The sequence below is a fragment of the Podarcis pityusensis genome, assembly GCF_964106645.2.
Source record: "Podarcis pityusensis genome assembly, chromosome: 2".
Classification (NCBI taxonomy): Eukaryota; Metazoa; Chordata; class Lepidosauria; order Squamata; family Lacertidae; genus Podarcis; species Podarcis pityusensis.
Window position 1 is genome coordinate 32,397,987 of NC_138029.1, and position 25,026 is coordinate 32,423,012.

The 25,026-nt window shown below is 39.1% G+C and overlaps 1 protein-coding gene across 7 annotated transcripts in view; it reads right to left on the minus strand.

Moving 5' to 3' along the window:
- The window catches only part of CCDC57 (coiled-coil domain containing 57), a 65,051-nt gene that overhangs the window by 22,992 nt on the left and 17,033 nt on the right, over nt 1–25,026 (minus strand). For 3 of the 7 annotated variants that reach the window (XR_013982412.1, XR_013982413.1, XM_080993663.1), the window contains exons 1-10: nt 22,277–22,407; nt 20,642–21,050; nt 19,441–19,549; nt 18,103–18,204; nt 17,116–17,273; nt 15,391–15,465; nt 14,113–14,313; nt 7,730–7,888; nt 5,136–5,298; nt 3,521–3,655 (exon numbers count right to left, since the gene is read on the minus strand). Coding sequence is in view for 5 of the 7 variants with exons in the window: in XM_080993663.1 (XP_080849789.1) it covers nt 3,521–3,655; nt 5,136–5,298; nt 7,730–7,888; nt 14,113–14,313; nt 15,391–15,465; nt 17,116–17,273; nt 18,103–18,204; nt 19,441–19,549; nt 20,642–21,050; nt 22,277–22,328 (1,563 nt within the window). In the remaining 2 variants the exon portion in view is untranslated. Of the gene's footprint in view, nt 1–3,520; nt 3,656–5,135; nt 5,299–7,729; nt 7,889–14,112; nt 14,314–15,390; nt 15,466–17,115; nt 17,274–18,102; nt 18,205–19,440; nt 19,550–19,949; nt 20,052–20,641; nt 21,051–22,276; nt 22,408–25,026 lie in introns of those variants that run through there. The other 4 variants (XM_080993664.1, XM_080993665.1, XM_080993666.1 and 1 more) reach the window with 2 other exon arrangements.

Here is a 25,026-nt window from a genome sequence, read left to right on the forward strand (position 1 = left end):
AAAACATAATATAGCTTTTAGGCATTCATTAGACCTCTGCACACGACAATGAGGAATCTGTATTACTCATGGAAATGCATTTGTTCTTCTACCAGTTTTGACCTACAACACTTGCTTGTTTTCCTTTTCCTTTCCTTTATCCTTTTGTATCAGGGGTGTCACTAGATGATCCTCAAGGTCCCTTCCAACTCTACAATTATATGATTCTATGTCTATTACATTGTAAGTCTGTGGACAGGAAACACTTTTTGTTTTTTAATCTTTGTACAGCACTAGAAAACTGTAGGCATAAAACTACCTATGAATTTCTATATTTGTTTTTTTTTTAACATGGAACTCATGCTTGAAAATTTTGTAGCCAGAGACACTATGCATGGGGAAATTTAGGCTACATTCTAAGTTCAACCAGCAAATGTATTCACATTATTTTCTGGTGTTCTTTTGTTGTAGTTAGTATAACATACCATTGTCTACTTAGTCATACTGCTAGGGCAATTCATGACTGCTTACACTTGTCTTCCTACCAACATAGTAAGCGGTCATGGAACTGTTACCCCTCCTCCCCAAAAATAAATAAATGTTAACACCGCATTGCTTTCTTATTTGGCCAGAAGTCATTTCCCCAAGAATGTTTTCATATTATACTTTTATATTTCATCTGCTCATTCTGGACCATGAAATAATCCCTCTAGCCCTTCTAAAATATATGTATTATGCTATCCAGACACTGGCCAGATAAAAAATAATGCTAATTCAGTAGTTAACACCAAGCACAGCAGATTGGAGGGCTGGGGTATTTTTTACTATAATGTGCATGTGCAGCCAAGCTTTCCTGCTTTGCTCCTACCTTAGCTGAATGGGAAAACAAACCATGGGGTGACTGTTTTAGGGTTACATTCAAAACAAAGCCTATGGTTTGTTTATGATCAGGAAGTCAAGGGGTGGAAGAATACTTTCCCCTCTTCAAATCAGAGTTTGTTTGGAGAGAAACAAACCATCAGTGCTGGTTCAGATGTAACCCTAATCCAGCTGTTCTGTGGCTTCGTCCCCCACTCAACTGCTCATCTCCATTGTGATTTTTTTTAAAAAAACTTATATAGACTGAGTTAGTATAACATGTGAATGTGGCCATTGTGTACTGTTTCATACAGCAGTGTAAGTATACTTTCTTTTCTAGGCAATTCCTCAAAAAAAATTATAAAGTTTATTTTGGATTAAGGAAGATACACCCAGGAAGGTGATGAATGGAAGATCCTTTGTGAGGGCAGAGCAGAGAGGATCTCCCAGGCTGGGAGGCTGGGGAAAGAGGGGGAAGCTGCCAGGTGAGAGATGGGAGCGTTCATCCTTCTGTGTGTGGAATAAGGCTTAATATATAATTGTGATAGAGGGTGTTGTATCCATTATTTTCTCTCCCTTTCCTTCCTTCTTTTCTATTCTCTCTCTTTACTCTTTTTTATCTGTTTTCTATAGATTAGTTTGGCTTTTATTGTATTTTATGTTGAAAACTTTCAATAAAACTTGATTGAAAAATAAGGAATGTTGGAAATGTAAAGAAAAGGAGGGGGATTTTTATCACATGTGGTGGACTTGTAGTACGGTAAAAGCTTCCTGGGAAATTATATATAATGAGTTAAAAATGTTTAAAAGTCCATTTGTGAAAAACCAAAGGCATTTCTGTTAGGTATAGTAGGGAATGAGATCCCAAAGGAGATATAAAACTGTTTATGTATGCGACAACAGCAGCAAGAACTCTTTTAGCCCCAAAATGGAAGCAACAGGAAATTCTATCGCTAGAAGACTGGCAGATGAAGATGATGCACTATGCAGAATTGGCAAGGCTAACCGAGAAAATCCGAAACCAGCGAGATAAGCTTTCCAAAAAGACTGGAGTAAATTTGTACAATATCTGAAGGACAATTGTAAACAATTAACAACAGTAGCAGGCTTGTTGTAAGAAAACTTGCAAGGTTAAGAATTTGTACCTTTTTATGTTTATTTTAAAATTTGTGATTAATAGAAGAAGTGAAACATAAATGGGAAAATGTATAAATGCTATGAAGTAATAATGTATTATGGAAACCATGAGACGGAAGGGAGGGAAGTCAAAGCTTGATTGAGCAAATATGTAATGAGTATAATAAGGATCTGTTTAAATGTGATAAAATGGAAACTTAATAAATATAAAAAAGAAAAGAAAAAGAAAGTTCATAATCTTTTGGATCTGCTGGCGTAGACTCCTCAACATGTTTCCTACATACCACTCCAAAATAGAAAGCATCCCCTGATAACTGACTGTAGCACTATCCACTACATTATTTAAGGAGGAAGCTCTGCAGAGAGATTTCAGGCCACTTTCTATTTTGGTTGTACATAAACGGCACTAGAGCCAGTTACTCACACACTACAATCTTCAAGGGCAGAGGGTAGCAAGAATGACTCTGCAAATAATAAAAAAGCTACTCTCCTTCAGCTTATGTCAGGAAATGCAAAGCCTTTCAAAAGCAACCACAACACCAAATACATGCAAGATTAAAAGCAGGAGATGCCAAAAATTAGCAATAATCTAGCTCTGCAATCACATTTTCAGAAATTGCTGAACAATTGCTTAAATTAACTTTAAACTGCAATTGCTTCTCTAACCATGCAAAATAATAAATCTACCAGGAAAAAAATCCATCTTGAATTCATCCTTATTCAGAACAAGAGGCTACAAAACCTCCCCCTTTTAATGCTTTGCTTAGACCATAAGGGCACCAGGACTTCCTGTCCACTTTGCATTGTCTTATAAAAATTCTCTCAAGGCTGCATCCAATACTGCACAATTCCCACATTGGAAGTACTCCTGCACAGGAAACAGTGCACAATCATTCTTTTAAGTTAGCAGCTGTGGAGAGTGTGTGCTTTATTGCATGTACACATTCTGCATGTACATTGGAAAGCCATGTCTCGTCATGACTTTCCAATGTCTGCAGATGAAGTGAAATGCAAATATGTGGATATATAACATATGGCCAGTGCTCCGTTAGGACAAATTAAGCACTGACCCACCAATATATCCACTATCCACCAGCCCCTACCTGCTTGATTTCCTACTTACAACTGTCCAGGGGGTAGGACTGTCTATTAGCTTCTTCCTCCTTAACCCAAGTTTTGCCCTTGTAGAACTCAGCAGAGAGGAGGATGAAGAGAAAACTAGAAATAGCTGGCTCCTCCTGTCACAGGCTATTGTTGCTCTCCCTGCCTTCTGCTCTATGAGTCCCAGCTGGCACCAGCCACCACTGCGTGTGACATGAAAGCTGCATGCCAACCCCATGTGGAAATGATTTCACTGTATTTTGTCACTGTTGAGGTTGTTCTCATATCCAAAGGGTCCGAAAAAAACTGTGTGCCCTTGATCACAAAACCTAAATAAAAAGCCTAAATAAAAAAAATGGCTTCTCTCACAGAACTAGCCCTGACCATAAAGTGAGTTGTTTTAGGATTAGTTCAGTTTAAGGAACAGAAATTAAGTAATTTTAACCTGTTTCACTCCTTTTGGCGTGTGACCATGCTTTCGAAGTTCCTGAACAGCTTGGTCCCTCTCAAGTGTTACAGCAGAAAGGACCATTTCCATTTCATGCAATTTCTGTTCCTTCTCCTGTAATTCAGCAGTAACCTGCAAAACAAAATGATGGCAACTTGAGAAGACGTTCTTAGAAAAGAACACTCCCCTAGCTTCTAGTACCTTCAATATTATTTTATCGCTATCAGACAACATACTATGTTTAATCTCCCTTGTCCTTTGAATTAAACTCAATCCAGAATGACCATCTACATCGTGAATGGAAAGTATTGTGGAAGAGCTTTCAAAAAATGAAAGAACATGCAATCAGTAAACAATTCACTTCCATTTATCCAAGATAAAATTTGGCAATGGGCTATTCATCAAGACGTATTCCTTAGAGGGGATGAGGAATCTCTGGTCCACAGGCCTAATTAGGCCCACCCCATTTGTCCCGCAAGCCACATTCACATGCCAAGCACTTACCAATCATATATGATGTCAGTGTCAGGAGTGTCCTACACACGAGTAGGAACCTGGCAGAGACACATGCCCGGCTGGCATGTTCTCTCCCTCCTGGTCGGTCATTTGGGAGAGTCAAAAGCTTTCTCCAGCCCGAACATCACAGCAACTGATACCAAGAGGCATCAGCACACTTTAGGACTAGCAGAGTGTTGGCAGTTCACGTGACAGACTCAGTAGCGCAGCATTTTGGCTAGACTATGTTTATTTACATATATACACTTGGAGCATTGCAACTCAGCTTCTTTCTCTTCAGCATCAGTCAGCAAAGAGAAAGAACAAAGGAACAAATGTCCTACATCATGGAACACAGTGTCTCCATCACTTCCCACTATGTGGAATGAAAACATACACCGTCATGTGATAAAAACAATCCCATGACTACAAGCACAGGAAAATAATCCTAACAGTCAGGTGTGGGCCTTAGTGATCAGGCAGAGATATAACGAATCAGGCAGCCCTTCAGCTATCCAGGATCCAAGTTGTTAAGGGTCTTGTAAATTAATGTTAGAACTCTGAACCTGGTCCAGCAAGGTATGGGCAGCCAGTGCAAGCTTTTGAGCACTGGAGTTATGTGCTGGCAAGTGTCCACATCAACAGTTCAGCTGCAGCACTTTGCACCAGCTGGAGCCTCTGAACTGGGCCCAAGGGCAGCCCCACATAGGCTTGCATTGCCACCTGCAAACTGCATCTAATAAAGTTGTAGCCTAGTTTTTCCATCCTGTGTTGTACCCTATGTTGCTCCTTCTTTCCTCCTCACCTAGCTCCTCTCTCACCTGCAAGCAGAAATAATCCTCATGCAAAGAGCTAGCTAGTACTTTATTGAGATCAGCTTGGTGCTGTTTATCTAAGTTTTAAAAACTGAACCACTTTCGTGCATTATCTGGGTCAGCACAGACTGAATATGCTACAGAAAGAGAGTGCCAACTCCTTGGGTATGGTGGAACCCCTCATGTATTTGCTAGAAGCACAAAAGAATGACAAGTCCAAAGGTATAAAATCTCCCCTCATGAAATATGCCTCTGCTAATGCTCTGTGCTAAGCTGCTAAGCAAATGTGACGCAGTTCTGACCTGGTCCCTAGCTGTTGACAGGCTCTGTATTAGAGCCTCTGATTTCTGATATTGATTCCTTTCAGCATTCTCGTAACGCCGCTGCCAGTCCAGGACTATTTGCACTTTAGCCCTTTCCAGAATCTCTTCTCTCTCAGCTGCTAATGAGAGCTGCTGTTTATACCTAAGACAGGGAAAAATGAAGAGAACATTTTTTAAAAATAATAATAATGGGGGGGGGGGATGAATTTAATATCTATATTTTAATGTCACAAAATATTCAACAATTTTAACCCTTTACAACTGAGGTGTGCAGCATATAAGGCAAGAACCCCAGTCCATCAGCAGCCAGATACAGCAAAGTGTGAGATCACCATTAGACAGAAGTTTTGTGGGTGTCTATAAGCCCCAGAACCTTCTCTGTGGTAGCGCCACTGTCTATGGAATGCTCTCCCTAAAGAGGGTTGCCTGGCACTTACATAAACATATTTTTTGCACCAAAAACCTTTATTTTTCTTTCAGGTCTTCAGTTGTTAACATTTCTAGTTCTGCTGTTATGGAATTTTTTGGGTTAATTAATTTTTACTGGGGACTACACTTACATTGTTGGGGGTGGTGGGTTTGATTATTGTCCATTAACTTGTAGTGGCCCAGCTGAGTATCTAATGTTTTATATTTTTTATATTTATTCTACTGGCCTGGTATGTATAGCACCCTAAGCCAAATTGTTGCTTAGTGAGAAGATGTGATCTCCTGGAGGGGATGTGGCTGGTCTGGAGAAAATTTAACCATGATTCCAGGTTTAGACACCATGCTAAGCCAAACATGCTTACATGTTTACACTAAGTCACAGCTGGCTTAGCATGATTTGCAAACCAGGTCACTGTCACTGAACTGTTTAAGTCTCTTTGAAACTCTGGTGTAAAGCGATGAATAAATCTAATAAATAAAAGAACAAATAATACTAATATTGTACTAATACCAATGCTGTACCAATACTACTAGTAGTAAATGGCTGAGTATGAATTTGAACCTAATTTCCCCCAGTACTAGACTTACACCCTGACCTCTATATCACACTGGTTTTCTGGATCACTTAATCACTGGATGATCTTAATACTCATGTGACCACCCATTTTAATATCAGGGTGGTTAGCAGACCAATTGCTGCTTGCCCACAGCTATAGCAAATTAGTGAGCATGCTTGCCTTCATGTCAACCTGCATGCTCAGCTCTTGCTTTCTTCTGTCTTAAAGCCTACTGGCTCTCCAAGGCAGAAAAATGTCAGGGAGCTAAAAGCACTGGAAGACATGCCATGAGTCAGCCCCTACCCCCTCTCCCCTGAGTTGTCTGTGGGCAGAGAGCCAGAAGTCACCAATATTATGTCAGACAGTGCACCTGCCTCTCTTTTTCTCTTCTGCCTTGAAAGGTCAGCAGACCTTAAGATAGACGGTCAGTACCATTCGCACAGCCTCATATGGAGTTTAGTTTGCCCTGGGTTTTCCTTCTGTGAGTGAAGGGCAAACACAAGGATGAACCTATATGATCTCCTCCCATGGCAAAGTGACAGCAGAGAATCAGAAGCAAGACCATCCATCTTATTGATGTGCAAATCATCCACAGCACTACTGGCTACATGCCTGCCCCAGGTCCTTTATCTGTCTTCAGACCACAAGGTCTCTCTCAGCTGAGGCTAGACCATCTAGTGTTAAAAGCAGGTTTTGCTCCAAAATAAACAGTATCCCTTTAAAACAAGTGGTAGTGCAACCCTTCCTGACAAGACCTTTCTCAGACCTAGGAGGAATTAACAACTGTAGGGGAGTGGTAAACATCTTTTTCCTGGACCAAGTACTCAAATGAGTTGTGGCTGCCTTTGGTTGATACTGATTTTCTAGATCCATTTCAACTGAGATTTAGGCCTGATTTTGGCGCTGGCATTGCCTTGGTTGCTTGTGGAATGACCTCTATCAGGAGAGAGAGGAGAGAGTATGAATACCCAGTAAATTCACCTGGATCTAACAGGGGCTCTCGGGTTATCAATACCTTCAACCATGATCATTCTGGAACTTCCATCTGTATTGGACATGGGCAGTATTGCATCTGTTCCTGCCTAGATGGTCATTTCCAGAAAACATTGCTGGGGGAGTTCTGCTGGGCCCTGTGGCAGTCACATTTCAGGATCCCACAAAGTCTCATGCTTCCCCTCATTCTGTTTAACATCTACATGAAATGGCTAAATGAGGTCATTCAGGGATTTCAAGTGTATTATAATCAACATACAGATGACATGCAACTCTTGTATCCTTTTTCATCAAAACCAGGTGAGGTTGTGGATGCATTAGATCAGTGACTAGTTGACGTAATGAACTGGACATGGGTTAACAAACTGAAGCTCAGCAAGAGAGGTACTGTTAGTAGGCAGTTGATCTGTCCAAATGACTGGTGTTCAGCCTGTTCTGGAGAGTGTTGCACTCTCCATAAGGATCAAATTCTCTAAAGCAGGAATGGGGAATCTCTGGCCTGCGGGCCAAATTGTGGCTGGTTGTAGGCCAAGATCGATCACGAAGAAAGATCCTGAGAAAACACTGGTTTAACCAGCTCACAAAGTCACTCACCTTTCAATATCTTGCAGTATGCTAGACAGTTGTGCTCTTAGCTTCACCTCTTCTTGTTGCAGTGCTTGAATCTGAAGGTCTTTTGAAACTGTCTCCCTGGATATCTGAGCGACTTGAGAATCGCAGCTTGTTTTCAGTGCCTCCAGCTCTTGTTGAAGTCTGTGAAAATATATAGAGAACACAAGTTTGATTACATTAATGTGGTTTTCCATTTTAAGTAAAACAACAAGCAAAAAGGGGGGGGGGGACTGGCAAACAATAGTTCAGCCTCATTTATGCAAGTAGCCTAAGGGACATTCCAAACACCAAAGGATAACAGACGTCTCAGTAAAGTGAAATTGATATAGCATTACAGTAATATAGGAAAAGATAAATAATGCAGGATTGGTGTGGATACATATAAATTTAAGATAACCAAGGTAATGGGTTCCAGTGTATTACATATGCAAAGAGGAGGAGGAAGCACTTGCCGTCCAAGTGTATTTTTCAGGCAAAGGCTGTTATATGTTCTACTAGTGTCTTTTATAATCAGGAATTGGTTCCCACGCACAAAATGTAACCAACTAATTGGTTCCTTATTTCTTCTGGTTTAAATGAATCTGCAATTACAGATGTTTCATCATGTTAAGTTGTTTTTCATCAGACACGTTAGATAAGGAAGAAGAGAGCAAATCCCTGAGACAGTAGGAAAACACAGTTCTTCCTTCTACTCATACAATCTTCAGTATGTATTCAGATAAGTATTGCTTCTTAGAATATAATGTGTTTCATTCAAGGAGATACAATAAGCAGCCTGTGTGTATGGGTTCCCAATGGCAAAAGATCCAAACCAATCAAAGTAAGACTCCAATCCTGATTTTTTTTTCATATTCTTTAAGAACAAAAGCTTTAATATATTAGGACTAGGTTGCCTAAAGGTAAAGGTAAAGGGTCCCCTGACTGGTCCAGTTGTGGCCGACTCTAGGGTTGCGGCGCTCATCTCGCTTTATTGGCCGAGCGAGCCGGCGTACAGCTTCCGGGTCATGGGGCCAGCATGACTAAGCCGCTTCTGGCGAACCAGAGCAGCACACAGAAACGCCATTTACCTTCCCGCCAGAGTGGTACCTATTTATTTACTTGCACTTGGATGTGCTTTCGAACTGCTAGGTTGTCAGGAGCAGGGACCGAGCAATGGGAGCTCACCCCGTCACGAGGATTCGAACCACCGACCTTCTGATCGGCAAGTCCAAGGCTCTGTGGTTTAACCCACAGTGCCACCTGCATCCCCTAGGTTGCCTGGAGTCAGGCAAATTCATGGAGGGTAAAGTAATCACTGGCTACTTGTCATGATGGCTATATACTACAGATTCAGAGGCACTATGAGGAATGCTGCCCACATTTCCAGTCTGTAGAGTTCCCAATAGGCATTTGGTTGGCCTGTGCAGAAAAAGAATGCTGGGGAAGACAGGCCTATAAAATGATCCAGTAGGGCTCTTCTTAAGTTCTTATGTTGTTCTTAATAAAAAGTTTAGATAATAGAAAAGTGAAAGAGGTTTTTAAAAAAAATCAAAAGTGTTATTGAAACAGTAAATACAAACATTCATTCTCATAATACAGATATTTTATTCATCCTATTAAAATAATAAACAATAAGCTTAAGATGAACAAAATAAAATGTGTCCTTACATAATAAAAAGATAATCTATGGAATTCACTGTCTCAATATGCACTCTGTTCATTGGGTTATTATTTTAAAAAATCAGACAGTTATACATCTATCAATAGCATTGATAGATGCATAACTGTTTGATTTAAAAAGCTACTTTATTCCACTGCATCACGGATTAATAGTAAGAGACAGTAGGTATCACTACCTCTTCTGCACATACACAATGTAATAAGTGAATTGCATTTTCAAATGTTAGGTTGATTTACAGGCTTTGAAGTAACCATTTATACAAACCACATATTCTCCTTACCAGTCAGCTAATACCTTCCATCTAACTGGTGAGTGCTGCCTCTTCAGAACATTCAGAATGTTCTGTTGTAGGGAACAGGATTTGGTTTCTCTCAGAACTATAATTAGCACGACCACATAGGGCACCGTGCTTTCAAAAAGTATTGGCCTATGTAGAGAATAGACACAAGAGGCCTAGTTCTGCTACTAGTTTAGTGAGTGATCCAGGTTAAATCCCTATACTATTCATAAACAGGAATGCACTCCAGCTTTGTTAGAACATACAGTCCAGAACACCTGATCTCCTGTTCCCCAACTGAAGTCATCTCTCAGGCATAAGTGAATTATGTCTCCAACAGAGACCAATACCAGTAGTTTCGGATGGAGCATGAAATGAACAATTAAAGGCCAGCAATGACTATTTTATTTAGTATTTATACACCATTTTTAATTTGCAGAGGTTTGCATTCTGTATTGTGCTTATCCTAGGAAATCGGCTACTCATCCACATTTACAGTGAAGAAATTGCTTGAAATAATAGCTTGTGTGGGTCTGCACCACAAAGTTGCTTCAATTAGCCATTGATGGATCAATCTTCTACTATATACTACTTTTTTAGGGGGGGGGAGTTCTTATGCTTTCAGATTACACAGCATCCTAAAACACTTAATTTAATGAGGGGGAAATACAATTGTGCAATCATTATTTCATAAAATGTCTGGCTCACACTTCAAGGAAAGACTTCTTAACCAATTGCACTAGTTATCTTTAATTGCACCTGTTATATTGTCTTCTAATATCATTTTAATCTCATTTTGTCTAAGTGTCCCCTCATGTGAAAGCCACTGTGCATTCCTAGTCCTTTTTATATGCCTTGCCTCCTCTGTACTTTTTCTAGTTCTGTATTGCTTTTTAAATAGATGTATGCAAGATTTTGACAGTGCTAATATATATATAGTAAATTCACACACATTTAATTTAATTTATCTAACACTATTGCAAGAGTTCATAATATTTCTATTTTCCTATTAGTTCTGAGCTTTCTGTTTAGCATTATTATCACAGTTGCACACATAAAGCTAATGTCTCAGTGAAAAACCCACAATGACTTGACATTCCCTAAACACCTCCCAGCTAATGCAGAGTTACAACAGAGTAAAAAAAAGAAGGGGAAAAAAGATTATAGTGCTTTTCTCACGGTTCCATATACAGGGTAATATCCTTAAATAATTCAAGAGTATTGGTGAAATGTAGTTTTCTTTTTTTTAAAGGGGGAAAACACGATACCAAGCTTTTCCTATCACACAATTTTGCTTGCATACACATTCTTCACTTTTAAGTACCTACCCACTGTATTTAGATGCTATATAAATATTATTCATTTGTTACCAACTCTTCACTGTATCTTTTGGCAGCTCTCCTGGACACAATTAGACTGTTAAATTCTCTTTCCTTCAATGGGATTTAAGGAGCCTGTGTAAAGCTTGCAGCTTTTCAGTGCCAAGTACTAAAAGCAGGCTCCAGTTCCTCCTGTGCATGAGTGCAAGGCACTTTTGTGTATGCATCAGAGAGGGGTTGATATGTATTTATACCCAGCACCAGAGCTGAGAACCTCATGGGGTGACATTCCAGAGGAAACCTTGGCCTTCAAACAGGCTTTTCTAGGGGAGCAAATGGTGGGTTCCTGCTAGAAGGTTTCATTGTCTTGTACTTGGTAAGTTTTAATTGCTTGAGTTGATTTTACTGGCCATTGTTTTATAATTATTTTTTTTGCTATTACCTGATCTGATACCATGAAATCAATGAAAAGTGAGATAGATATTTAATTAATAACTAAGGTGGCAACTGAAACTTCTCCTAAGCAGGAGAAAATATTCAAGTGTAGCACTTTGGACCACCCTCCCCAAATTAGATTCCCTACCCTTTTAGCTAGGCATGGCTAAACTGGGCCATCCATATGTTTTGGGACTATAATTCTCATCATCCCTGATCACTGGTCCTGTTAGCTAGGGATGATGGGAGTTGTAGTCCCAAAACAGCTGGAGGGCCAAGTTTGGCCATGCCTGCTCTAAGCTGTAGTTTCTTTCTGGAACTTTTTCCATTTTAAAAGAAATCTGTGATGTGTATAATATCTTTGCTATCTTCTGATACATTTGGTTGATTTTGATTTTTAAAATTTTCAGTTACCACATTTGCTAGATCTGAAATGCAACACAAGTGTTTTTATTTTTTGCTGAATAATTTTTATTGATTTTCTGAATTTTACCAAATTGGCCACAAATTAAGACAAATTTAATACAATTGCACAATTGTTTTATTCTAGCAGCCTGTTCTAGACAGGGAATTACACTGTGTACAGAGAGTTTCTCCATCCATAACAGATTTCCTATTCAGTGCATACAAATCTTTTATCACTTGCAGATTGACCTTTCCTTAAATGAAAGGAGTCTCCTGTGCACCTGTACGCTTGAGTGTATATGCAGAACTTGGCACTTTGGCAAGTGTGTTTAGGACAAGCAGCACTTCTCAGTGTTGCCTACCTGGTGGAGCATCAACCAAACTAGTATATAATGATGTACGTACAAGAACAACTGTATAATCTGTTATAATTAGTGGGATATGGACAGTACCCCAAGTCTTCTACCCTAGTATAACCCCAACACATATTCACAGCAAAAGGCAAAAATACATACTGACTAATACATCTAATTTTACATTTGACCTTTGTTTCAACAGCATACGAGAAGTGCTGTTCTCTGGAGAGAAGATATTACAATTCCTTATCACTCAGTAACAAACTGTTACAATGTTACATGTTCTTACAATCCTAAATATAAGCAATTTGTTGCTTGGTAAAATTATAGTGCTCACCTGATAATAAATATACAATACTTTCAGAAATTGTATTCTGAGCCAAAGAACCTGTGGCTTGAAATGTGAACAAATTAACCACGAGTCCCAGAGAGGCACTGCAAATGACTAAACGATGAATGAGTAAATATTTTCAGTTAATCTCTCTCTGTGAAAGGCCACATTCTGAGTCTATTCTAAGAACTTCTTGATGAGTGCCATTGTTGAAATCCCAAGGCATATCAAAGATGTGGACTCGGAGCCCTGTTTCAGCCATGGTCCATTATTATGAGATATTTTCTATGCCATTAATAAATTCTGCCTCAGTGTCAATAGGAAATGATTTGGCACTGATGCTGTATACCAAATCCCAGGGATACTCCTATTCAGCCATTCCATCAAGCTACAGCAGAAGGAGTGGAAGGGAAGGCCACATTGGACAACTGGTTTATGCAGGAGTACTGCATTAATTGAAAGTGGCCAATAGCTACAGACTGCAAAAGGAACAAGGCACAAAGCCTGTTCCATAGTGCACCATCCCAACTGGCTGCTGGCTGAAGCAAGCATCCTAAAACATAATGAATGAATAAAAATATGAATGTAGTGCAAGCACACAAAAAGAAACATCTTAAGTGTCTTCCTTGATTCTTTAGTTTGTATGTGAAGTTTTAGTATAACAGTTTGTTACAGGATGTTGTACCTAACAGTGTCCTCCTTCACATGTCACAGTAAACCATTATTAATGGATAACTATGAATACAGTGGTACCTCTGGTTAAGAACTTATTCGTTCCAGAGGTCCGTTCTTAACCTGAAAGCGTTCTTAACCTGAAGTACCACGTTAGTTAATGGGACCTCCCCCTGCCGCCGCCGCGCGATTCCTGTTCTCATCCTGAAGCAAAGTTCTTAACCCGAGGTACTACTTCCAGGTTAGCGAAGTCTGTAACCTGAAGCATTTGTAACCTGAAGTGTTTGTAACCTGAGGTACCACTGTATACTGATATACTGATCTAGGCAATTTTGCATCTTTATATATATTTAGGCTTAATATATTTTGAAAAGCCAGCAAAGGGGAGGTTATGTACCTGCTCTTGAGTAAGCACTAAAGCACACCACTTGCCACAATTCACAGATGGGTGTTGAAATGAACTGCTTGAAATGTCCCTCTTAATATTGCTTAGTCATCCTGAGAGAAGTGGGAGTGTCAGTAGCTCCTTAAACAAAGTGTTAACTTTTCAGCACTGGAACACGGAAATAAGATGCCTTATCAGGAGTAGTGCGAGGAATATACCAGCTGTGTGCACTACATCCTGGGATGTATCATGTACAAAACAAGTGAAACACCATGCTCTAAATAGGTACATTTCATCAAAAAATAAAAATGAGAACCTGTCATTTAACTTCAGATTTAATTACGGGAGAAGCAACATCATGCCTACCTGCAAAAGAGGGTACCTACAAATGCATTGCGTCTTCACATGGATTCGGGGGGAAAGAAAACCCCCTTCTCCCTTACATCCATGTGAGGATGTAATCCACTTGTTTGCACTGAAACACACATCTACATACCTAAACAGTACAAATAAAATCTAACTTACTTTTCAATGACAGCCTCTTTCTCTCTCAACTCATCTGTATGCCTCCATTCTGCCTGACGCAGTTCTGTTTCCAAAGTTTCCTTATTTATTTGCAGGTCTCGGACTTGATTTTCCCACTTCCGTATCTGCTCAGTATGGGTCTCCTTTACTGAAGCAAGTAATGCATCCTTTTCCCTGGCAAAGTGATCTATAGCTGCGTGCCTTTTAGAAAGAACAAAATTAAATTTAAAAGACAATTTGTTCTTTTGGATTTGTACTTTTTGAGACAATCAATCTACCAAAGTGAATTAAAATTTTTTTAAAAACAGAAATGATCATGCTGTACAAAGGTTTAAACAATGTACATTTTTAGAAGCTTCTGAAGTTATTTTACAGACTTGGTAAAAATCCTTCTGTTTAGCTTGTTTTTTTCCTACATAATTTTGATCTTTAGGTTGTCAGGTTCTGGGGCACTGAACAGTGCTAATATGATCAAAGGTAGGGTTAGGCAATCCCATGAATAATCCTACTATGCGGCTGAAGATGTCCCAGTGAAAAATGGACATTCCGCAACTCCATTATGGCAAATATTTGCTATCTGAAGGCGATTAAGAATAAAACAGCAGTACCTGCTTTGCATCCCCAACATCTGCAAATAGGGCTCAGAATGTCCCCTGTCTGAAACCCTGGACAGCCACAGCTGGTCAGTGTGGACAATACTGAGCTAGATGGACTAGTGGTCTGATTTGGTATAAGCAGCTTCCTATGTTTCTAACTATGCTGGGGGTACAAGGGGTCCTTTTTATCACAAAACACATTGGAAATGCTAAAGTTTAAGAAGTGGTTTCTTTAAATATTTCCAATGCCCTTTAGGAACACCCAAAAACCACCTAATTATATCAATGTGTTTAAAAGTGAACTACAGGAGAAAGGACCATAAATTCAGAATACAGTAACCATTTGCCTATTTTTAGGCCCTAAACAAATCAAGATGTTACTGGGTAATGAATGGAGAGGGAGCACAGATAAAAACAAATACTTAATCCACACACTACTTAAGGACTATTTTATATATTACATTCTTAATGCTAACATGCAAAACAACACATCTTTCTTAAAACTTCAATATATTCATGCAGTAAGATCACTATCTGAAGACAGAAAGGACAATTTTCAGTTGCACCAAACACCAAAGTTATCTGCAGCAATTGCTTGTTGCCCACTACTTTTTAAAAAAATGACTGCTCTTAATGAGAAAAGTACACAAAGAAGACAATGTCATCTATCCAAAGAACTCACTTTCTCTCAAATGTTTCTTTTTCTTTTTTCCAGCTCAGCTGTACTGAATCGATTTTTCTTTCTAAATCCCGTATCCTGTATTGGCAAATATTGGAGGACAATAAAATAATGCTTTAAAATTAGTTCATTTGTATTGAAGATAAAGTGTTAAGAAAAAGAGAATGATGGATCTAGCATAGCTAGGTGCCCCACTGAATATAGTTTCTGTAGTTAAATATAGGATTTGTAGTTTTTAAAGCCTTGAGGTTTTTAATTAAGGTATTTGTTTTTTTAACCAGCTCTTGTGGTTCATAGATTTTTGTTTCTGGTTGTTTTAATGCGATTGATGGGTTTTGAGGATTTGTAATAGTATTGTGCCCTGCCCTGAGATCTGTTCTGATGAAGGGTGGGTTAGAAACATCTTAAATAAATAAATATGTGAATAACTAAATAGTTTAGCTTATGGCAGGCCTGCAGGATCTATATTCATGTCCGGGAATCATAGCAAGGAATGTCAGCTGTGCTTGAACTGAATGTTTTTGAAGGGATGTGAACATTTAGTTGAGATGCCTGCATTGCAGGGAGTTGAACTAGATGATCTTCCAGGGCCCTTCCAACTCTACAATTCTATGATTTTGTGATTCCAATTAAAATAAATATCATTCAGTTGAATGCTGTTACATCCCATACTTCTTGTACCCCATGTTGCTATTCTTTTGCAACCTTTCCCCACTGAGCTAGGGAAAGCAGAAAAGGTGAACATATATGCAGGGCAGCCCATTTCCCACCTGGCTCATAAGTTACTATTTTGATTTTAGGTGGGGATGGGGAGTCATTCCTTGCACAGATATAGATATCAGAAACGTAGGGAAATGTGTCGTGCATTTCTCTTCAAGATTTAAATACTACAACTGCTACAAAATAAGTCATGTTACCAGAACAGTATTTGAGTAGAAAACTTGGAGGATGAAAACCAATCGCCTACTGGGGCAGTATTTTGACATAACCCACCAGGGGCACTGACTTGGACTCCAGGTTAAGGGTGCTCAATGGCGTCCACGACATAACATGATGTCATGTTGTGGCGGCAGCACAGCGCGCTTCCGAGGCTTTGCGGGGTCTCAGAGGAAACATACGAGGATTCACAAGACCTCCAACGCAACTTCTGGTTTCTGCCGGAAATCATGTTCCGAGGCTTTGTAGGAACACGGAATGTGAGTGCCCTGGCACCCAGGTCCCTGTAGAACTGGCGCCTATGTAAGCCATTGTTATGTAAACACAGGTGGTTGTATCCACTGCTACTGTTCTGCAATGGACTTCCCCTCGCACAACAGAACTTCCTCTTCCGTTCCTCTCCCCTGCAGTCCCCCATGCCCCCATAAAATCTACTCTGGATCAGATTTTGGGGGGGTGTCGAGAGAGGAGAGGAAGTTCCAGTGTATAAGTGGAATGCTGCTTGCATTGCATTGCATACAACCCATGGTTCATTATCTAATTTGGCAGAAACTAAAGGAGCAGACAAGACTGGAAACCAGCACTGCAACTTTAAGCTATACTGTAGCAGTGAAGAAAGTATGACATGAGCCACTGATGTGCCAGATGTAACCTCAAGGGCAGCAACAACAATAATAAACACATTCCTTTTACAGACATGAAAAAAAATGGATTAAGAATATACTGGGAGGCAGAAAGGAATGATGAACTGAAAGGAAGTTTTTCTCAATACTCGATGGAATGGTACATTACTGGGCATCTTTCACAGCTGCAAGATCCTTTATTTCCCAATCCCTGCATTTGACTTCTTTCTCCAACTCCAAGTTTCTTGCTTCTGCCATTTTCAATGATTCTGCCACTTCTGTCCCAGCCTCTTTCAAAGCCTCCAATTCTTTGGTCAACAGCTTCACCTTTCAAAGGAGAACAAAAAGGCACATGGGCTGTGTCTGCATCTCACACAAAGCCAAACCAAGGCTTAGTCAGATTTGGGGAACCTCCAGTCTGCAGGCCAACCCTGGCTCACCACGGTATCAAATTTAGCCCACACAACCATTTAAAAAACAAACACCCACCTGCCAATTGGCTGATGTCACACCGATGACAGCTATTGGCGGGGAGGGACGGTTTGGTTCTGCACTGGCCCTGTGTTTCTGTACCCTAACTGGGAACTGGCACACACAGCCAAAGCAGAAGGATTTAACCCTTGTTCATCAGCTAATGAACAGGGAATAAATCCTGCTAAGTGCAGCTGCGCCCACTTGTTCGCTCAATTGGAAAAGATACATGCAGCCAAAGCTCAAAGTGGGGCTGTTTGAAAGCCCTTTTGCAAGCAGTTTCACACTAGTCTTTAAACCTCCAGTTTTCAGAAGTTCAAAGAGCAGTACAGGGCTGTTAGCAAAATGGCTTTCAAACATCCCTGCACTGAGCTTTGAAGCCCCAACATACAGACATAGTTAACTGCTCATGAAAGCTGGCACATCCTAATAAAAAAACATGGTTTAAAGTGGGCTTATAACATACAGTTTTGCTAACTATGGTTTTGTACGGTGTCTGAATTGACAGTCAGTAGTTATGGCATTTAACCTCATAATGTTCCATGGAAAAACAGGCCATGAGTTCCATTGATCACTTATTGTCTATACATCACAAAACACGCTAAATAGAAGTAATAGAATGTACATTGATTGATTGTTTGTTTATTTTTGCTGTGTACATTTCAAATTTTGAGGGCACATTTACCTTAAGCTCATGAGATAGAACTAAATTGCTCATTTCATCCACTTTCCGTCGAAACTCATGCTCTCTTTTTTTCATTTCTGAATCAAATTCCGCTAGCAGTTCCTGAAATGAAGTTGACGAAACAAAGACTGAAGTAATTCTGGGGTGAGAAACAGTGAATGAGGAGGTGGATAAAGGAGTAAGTGGAGGGCAAAGGAGGCATCTGCAATGAGGGTGTCTGGGCAACATGCCCAGTGGCAAGTTTAAATTTACAAAATTGAAAAGAGTTATAAGAGAAGCCAATGATGAGAAGGATCTTTAACTTTTTATGAATATAAGTATTCAACAAACAAACCTGAAGAAGACGAAACTTTCCGGGACTCCTTAAGGGAACTCATAATGTTCCTTTTGCCATACATTCAAAACATAAGCAAGACAGAGAGAGACTTGTATAAATTAGGGCTGCAAGCATTCAATAATTTAATCTGTAAATTATCAATTAAAAATTTAGTAGATTAGGGGCAATTTTAATGGATGAGGCTGTGAGATGAAAACTCATTTATTTATTGCAGCTTTTAAAATTCCAGTTGTGTGTTTTTAAGTCTTCCTTTTATTATTATTACTATTATGAAAATAAAAAAGAAACAATAAAAAAATAAAAAGCTCACCTTTTCTCTGGGAGGTAGCTTTTGTTTATTTTTATTTTTTATACCTTCTTCAGTATCTCAAAAATACTTCTATAGATAAATTTGGATTATACCTAGAATGTAATTTATAATCTTAAAGTGTCCTGAAATCAACTGATATAGGATATATAAACTTTTTTTAAAAATAAAGAATCAATTTAAATAATCAATTAAATCAATTGATAGCCCTGTTGGTTGTTACATACAAATCTGGAAGGAAGATAACCCTGAAATTAGAGAAGTAGGGACTGATGCCGGAGGCCAGGGTGTTTATTTAGCCTTCACAACTGAGTAAAGCTGCTCTTGATTTATAGTTCTGACCTTCTTGAGATTTCAAGGTTGGCAAATTTAGCACAACATTTTGGCTCTACCCCTGTGGAAAGAATTTTACACCATCTCATTTTACTAGACACAATCTTACCAATTTTCCCAAGGGGAGGCTGCCAATGCGAGAAGATAACCAAAAACATAAATGCCACCTGATACTTAGAATGGGAAAGCAATTTCAGTACTGCTCATTAATCGCACATTACTTTTAATGTCAGACTAGGCAGGGGGAACTAGATGCCTGGGGAAAATTAAGTAACTGTAGAGTATAATGAACTCTCATCTGTCTGTAGGAACGGCAACAAAAAATAAAATCTATTTATCTCATTTATTAAACATACTGTACCTGTCTTTGCAAAGCAAGTTCACATTCTACTTCCTGCAGTTTTCTCTCCAGTTGCTGCTTCATATCCCCATATTCCTGAAGATGCTGATTGATATCAGAGTCCTTAGAACTAAAAATAAAAATCCAGTGACATCACATTCACTATGGCTACAAAAATAATACTTTTAAAAATAAGCACCCTTCAATAAGAAGTTGTGGACTGAATTAAAACTAAGTTTAATAAGTTATTGTGTTTTGGAAGAACAACGGCAACATGTAGTGTGCACTTGAGCAAATACTAATTTCTATTCACATGCTCTTGAATCAAAATGACCTCCCCCTAATTGCAAATGTGTCTGTACACATTAATTTGCCTGAAAGAATAAGAGTATGGCATAAGCATCGATCTAAGCTATTTACCTATTTAAATAGTATAAGCAAGTATTATGTAATAAAGCGTCTCATATATGCACCACTGAATCTTGCCACAATCCAACAGGTAGCAACAGATCTGATAAGATATCTCATACCTTGAAAAGCAGAAAGATTATAGCCAAGGAAGACCCAGGATCACAATGGCCTACATTGCACGTGAAATTCTCTACATCTACAGTACGTAATGGTTTGAGGCAGCTGCATACAAGACAAAACCAATGCACAATTGCCTCAAGAAAATGGAGTAGTACAGACATTCTGTTTAGAGGGTTTGATTACAATACCCTCTAAAAAGAGATTCATATTTTTTGCGGCATAAGCATTCATTCACGAACCAGTGTACACTCTGTAAGATACACTAAGTGTTAACAGCAGTTGGAAAGTCCTTATATACAAACAAAAAAGTGGGTAAACAGGGGGACAAAGAGGCAATGGATAAGATCAGGAGTCCATGCTACTGACTGCTCCACCCCCCATGTGGAAGGGGAACCATCTTCCAATTTCTTTATGGCAAAGACACAAAGTAGAATCAGCAGGATTGTGGGATAGCTCAGCCGGTAGAGCATGAGACTCTTAATCTCAGAGATGTGGGTTCTAGCCCCACCTTGGGCAAAAAAATTCCTGCATTGCTGGAGGGTGGACTAGATGACCTGAATGGTCCCTTCCAACTCTACAATTCCATTATTCTAAGCAGGATTACTACCAGAATGAGGTACAGAGAGAATCAAGGCTTGGATCTAGAAGGCTGAATTTCTGTCATAGCGACACAGCACTGGATCCCTCTTACCTGTGAAGCCGCTCCAACTCTAACTGGTGTTCTTTAAGCTTTTGATGGTATTGGTATTGCAGAGACTCTTGCTTTTTTGTTTCCTTGGCAAGTGTTTGCTGCAGCTTATCCACTTGTATTCTAAGATCACTAACCTCTGCCTCTTTAGCATTTTCAACCATTTTCAACTGTATAAAAAAGCGTTCATAGTGTTCCAGCTCTCTATCTCTCTCCTCTAAGACTCTAAGGTTATAGGTGAAATCTTCCTTTAAACTGTTGAATTTCCTATGCATTTCTTGAAGCTGCTTTCTGGTTTCATGCAGTGATGTTTTCTGAAAATGGATTTGATGAGCTTGGAGCTCTTTCAGTTCTTTTTCTTTACAAATAAGAAGGTCATTCAACTCTTTCTCTGTATGGGCCATCATTGAACCTGAAAAAGAAAACCATTCATTAGGGCAGAGGATGGCATTTTATTTTTATTTTTGTATCAATCTATTCTTCTTGTTGTTTATTTACTTATACAAATATTTTTATCCTGCCCTAATGCTTTTACCCAGTATGGTAATCCCCACCTGGCAGGAAATAGCTGGGTGATAGTGGTTTCAAGAGTGTAATGGTCTGCATTGAGAAAGGGTTCAGCTCCTGCTTCCTGCTTTCAATCATAACCCACATCTTTATACAGATTAGCCAGAGCTCAAGTTGAGTCTGTTGCTATACATCTCATTTTACTCATAGCATGGTATTTTTCTGTGTCATTTATGACAGATTATTCCATCTGCAAATGCCATGCAGAACAGAAACAATTGAATCAGACAAATCCAATGGTAGCTCTTTAATCTTTTCAAATGCAAAATAAGGTTTTCAGATCAGACAGTCTAATAAAACATCTCCAATGAGCGTACAGTACAGCAGGCATATTTTTTAAATACAGATCCCACCACTGCCTGCTTAATGCTATATTTGTACTATTTCACTCTCCCACCAGTGGAGGACAGGATGCAGTTCACTGAACTGAAGTAAATAGTACCAAAAATTGTGGGATTAGTCCTGACTGTTTACTCTTTTCCGTGTTACAATGAGTTAACATTTCACATAATAAAAATAATTTTAAAATTATGCAGGATTGTTAAGTATAATTTAGGAAGGGTTACTGAACTAAACGATGGGACGCGGGTGGCGCTGTGGGTAAAACCTCAGCGCCTAGGACTTGCCGATCGTCAGGTCGGCGGTTCGAATCCCCGCGGCGGGGTGCGCTCCCGTTGCTCGGTCCCAGCGCCTGCCAACCTAGCAGTTCGAAGCACCCCCGGGTACAAGTAGATAAATAGGGACCGCTTACTAGCGGGAAGGTAAACGGCGTTTCCGTGTGCTGCGCTGGCTCGCCAGATGCAGCTTGTCACGCTGGCCACGTGACCCGGAAGTGTCTCCGGGCAGTGCTGGCCCCCGGCCTCTTAAGTGAGACGGGCGCACAACCCTAGAGTCGGACACGACTGGCCCGTACGGGCAGGGGTACCTTTACCTTTTACTGAACTAAACAACCATTGTAGATAAATATTATGCTACATATACATAAAGGAAAATATATCAATAGGTGGGACAGAGTTTTTATTGTTGGTTTATTATTTTATTGCTGGCCTAGGTGGTGGGGCCCAGACTCACCAGCTCTACTGAAGAGGCTCCTCCTCGCCCGGCTATGAGGCGTGAAGGCCATTTCTTGCAAGGCCCTTTCCACCTGGCCTAGGGGGCAGGACCCAGACTCACCCAGCCCTACTATGTTAAATATGTATTCTGTACTTGACCTCCTTTGTAATGTTTTATTTTGAAATCTTTAAGATAATTTAGTTTTTTGTTATGTTGCTTTGACTGTATACTCTATATTTGACTTTCTTCAGATTGTTTTATTTATGTTTTATTGATTGAATAAGCTGTAAACCGATTTGAGATTTTTCTTAAAAATATAAAGCGGTATAGAAATTAAATAAATTGTATTCTAGTAAAGTAATAACGTATAAAGTCACCAACCTTATTTCTTAAAGGTTAACAGGTGTCTGCTGTTAACAGATGTATGACAAGCAAAAAAAAAATGCAGCAAGTGAAGCTTTCATCAGCATGGAAATAAAGCGATAGGGACAGTTTCACTTGCATTCTATCTTGCTACTAAAAAAAAACCTCGCTGAGGAATTGTTTTTCTTTTATGCTTAGATTCTCAGAGTATTTATTAGACACTACTGAAATTTTTTTTTTTAATGTATTATGTTTACTCTGTTCCTAAATGCATGCACTTGTGTGCTGGAAGTATAAATGCAATCACCTAGATATTTCTAATATTTTTAAAAGGCTAGTTTTTAGGCTGCAAGCCTAGTCACACTCACTTGGGAGTAAGTCCCACTGAACTTATTGGAACTTACTTTTGAGTAGACAAACATAGTATTGCACTGTCAGTTAGCTGAGCTTAGCTCCCACTGAAGTAAATGGGAAAATTAGTCATGCCTTAAGTCTGATTGATCTCCATGGGTTTTACTCTCACATATTTAAAATGTATGGACTGTCCCCTCTAAAGCAAAATAGAATTATCTGAAATTAGCCAAATGAAAGTAGTATCAAAAGTCTTTCATAAGTGTTTTTGTTTTTTTTAAAAAAGCTTCCAACACATGTCTCATTGGTTAAATTTAGTAATCTTTAGACAACATCTTTCTAACGGCACTTAGAGATCAAAACTGAGGCAACACAACTTTCCCAGGAGCCTAACTGCTAGGCCGCACTAGGCAGGCAAGTCAGGGTGAGGGCAAAAACCTTCAAGTCATTATTACAAAAGGCATCCCGAAAGGAGGAACAGGGGAACCAACCTATGTTTTAAAGGACAGGTGGCAACCCTCTTCCTTTCCCCCTTCTGAGCATGCTATTCCCCTCCCCCTCCCCATTTTTGATGAATTTGAACCCAGAACATGTTGTGACAGGAAAGAAAGCCAGAATATGCCATTCTGGAGACCCAAGCCCCCTCCAAAACCTGACAGTCCTCCACCAGCTCCTGCAGCACCTGCCAGACGACAAAAACTTCCAAGAAGACCAATAAAAGATCCTATTGTAAAAAAGGAAGAACTTTGGGAAATAGAAGGGGGGGGGATCAACGTTTTATTTGAGATTGAGACAATGGAAAACACGGAAAGGAAAGAGCCTCCAAATGAATCACCAGTCCCACCTCCAGAGAAAAGAAGGAGAAGAAAAATGAGGGCCCCACAGTGTGGGAAAGACTTTCCAGACCCAAGAGGAGGTCTCCTTCAAAAGACGTGAAAAAAATAACACCAAGAACAAAGCAGCTCCCATAAGAGAACTATAAAGAGTTTATTTCCATCTAAGAAGAATTTTTTTAAAAAAAATTGAGGCAACACAACTTCCCAGGAGCCTAACTGCTAGGCCGTACTAGGCAGGCAAGTCAGGGTGAGGGCAAAAACCTTCAAGTGTCATTATGACTTCCAAAACATGACAAAAGGAATGGAAGGATAAACTATTAGATTATATTGAATTGTCCAAATTAAAAGAGGCAATCAGGAGCCACCCCAGACAAGAATTTCAAAAAGAATGGGGGAAATGTAGAGAATATTTTATCAAGCAGTGTCCTCAAATAACCACCTGGACGTTTCAATTAATTCCTACTGGAGGATTTGTGCTTCTTAAATTACAATTTGATATAACCAGTAATAATTATCTATATGGGAAACAGTTTATAAGAAGTAAAGAAGGAAGCCATATACAGGATAAGGGAAGTATTTTATTTCTTTTTATGTTTTTCTTTGTTGTAAGTGTAATGTTGTTAAATTTGTATCGCTTTAGATGTTATGGTGGTGGATTTATTTGTTTCTTTTTTTAAAAAAATAATATTTATTAATAATTTCAAAATTACAAAAAAAAGACAAAATAAAGAACAACACTACAATACAAAAAAAAAAAAAAAACACAGAACATAAAAACCAATACAACAATACAGCAAAAGAAAAATAAAAAGAAGGGGGGGAAAAGACACAAATCCCAAATTGCATATCTATAATTTCCATTTGCTTGTTTCATTGACCTCCTCACACCTCCCTTTTTGTATTCTAGTTTAATTAATTATTTCAGCAAATTCTTTCCATCTTTCTCAATTTTTGTTAAAAAATATATCTTAACAATTTAACCTAATAATTAACTCAACAAATCCTTTCCATCTTTCCCCATATTCTGTTATTCAAATTACCTTAGTTTATTTAACCTTATCTTACCCCAAAATACCTTAAAGCTTAAATCTTAGTTTTCAAATATACATAGCTCCTGATATCATTTCTGCTAGAGTCATATAGTTTCATTCCAACATTTTCCCTAATATTCATTAAGCTAATTCTAAATAAAAAGTTTCCTTTATAAATTTTCTTCCA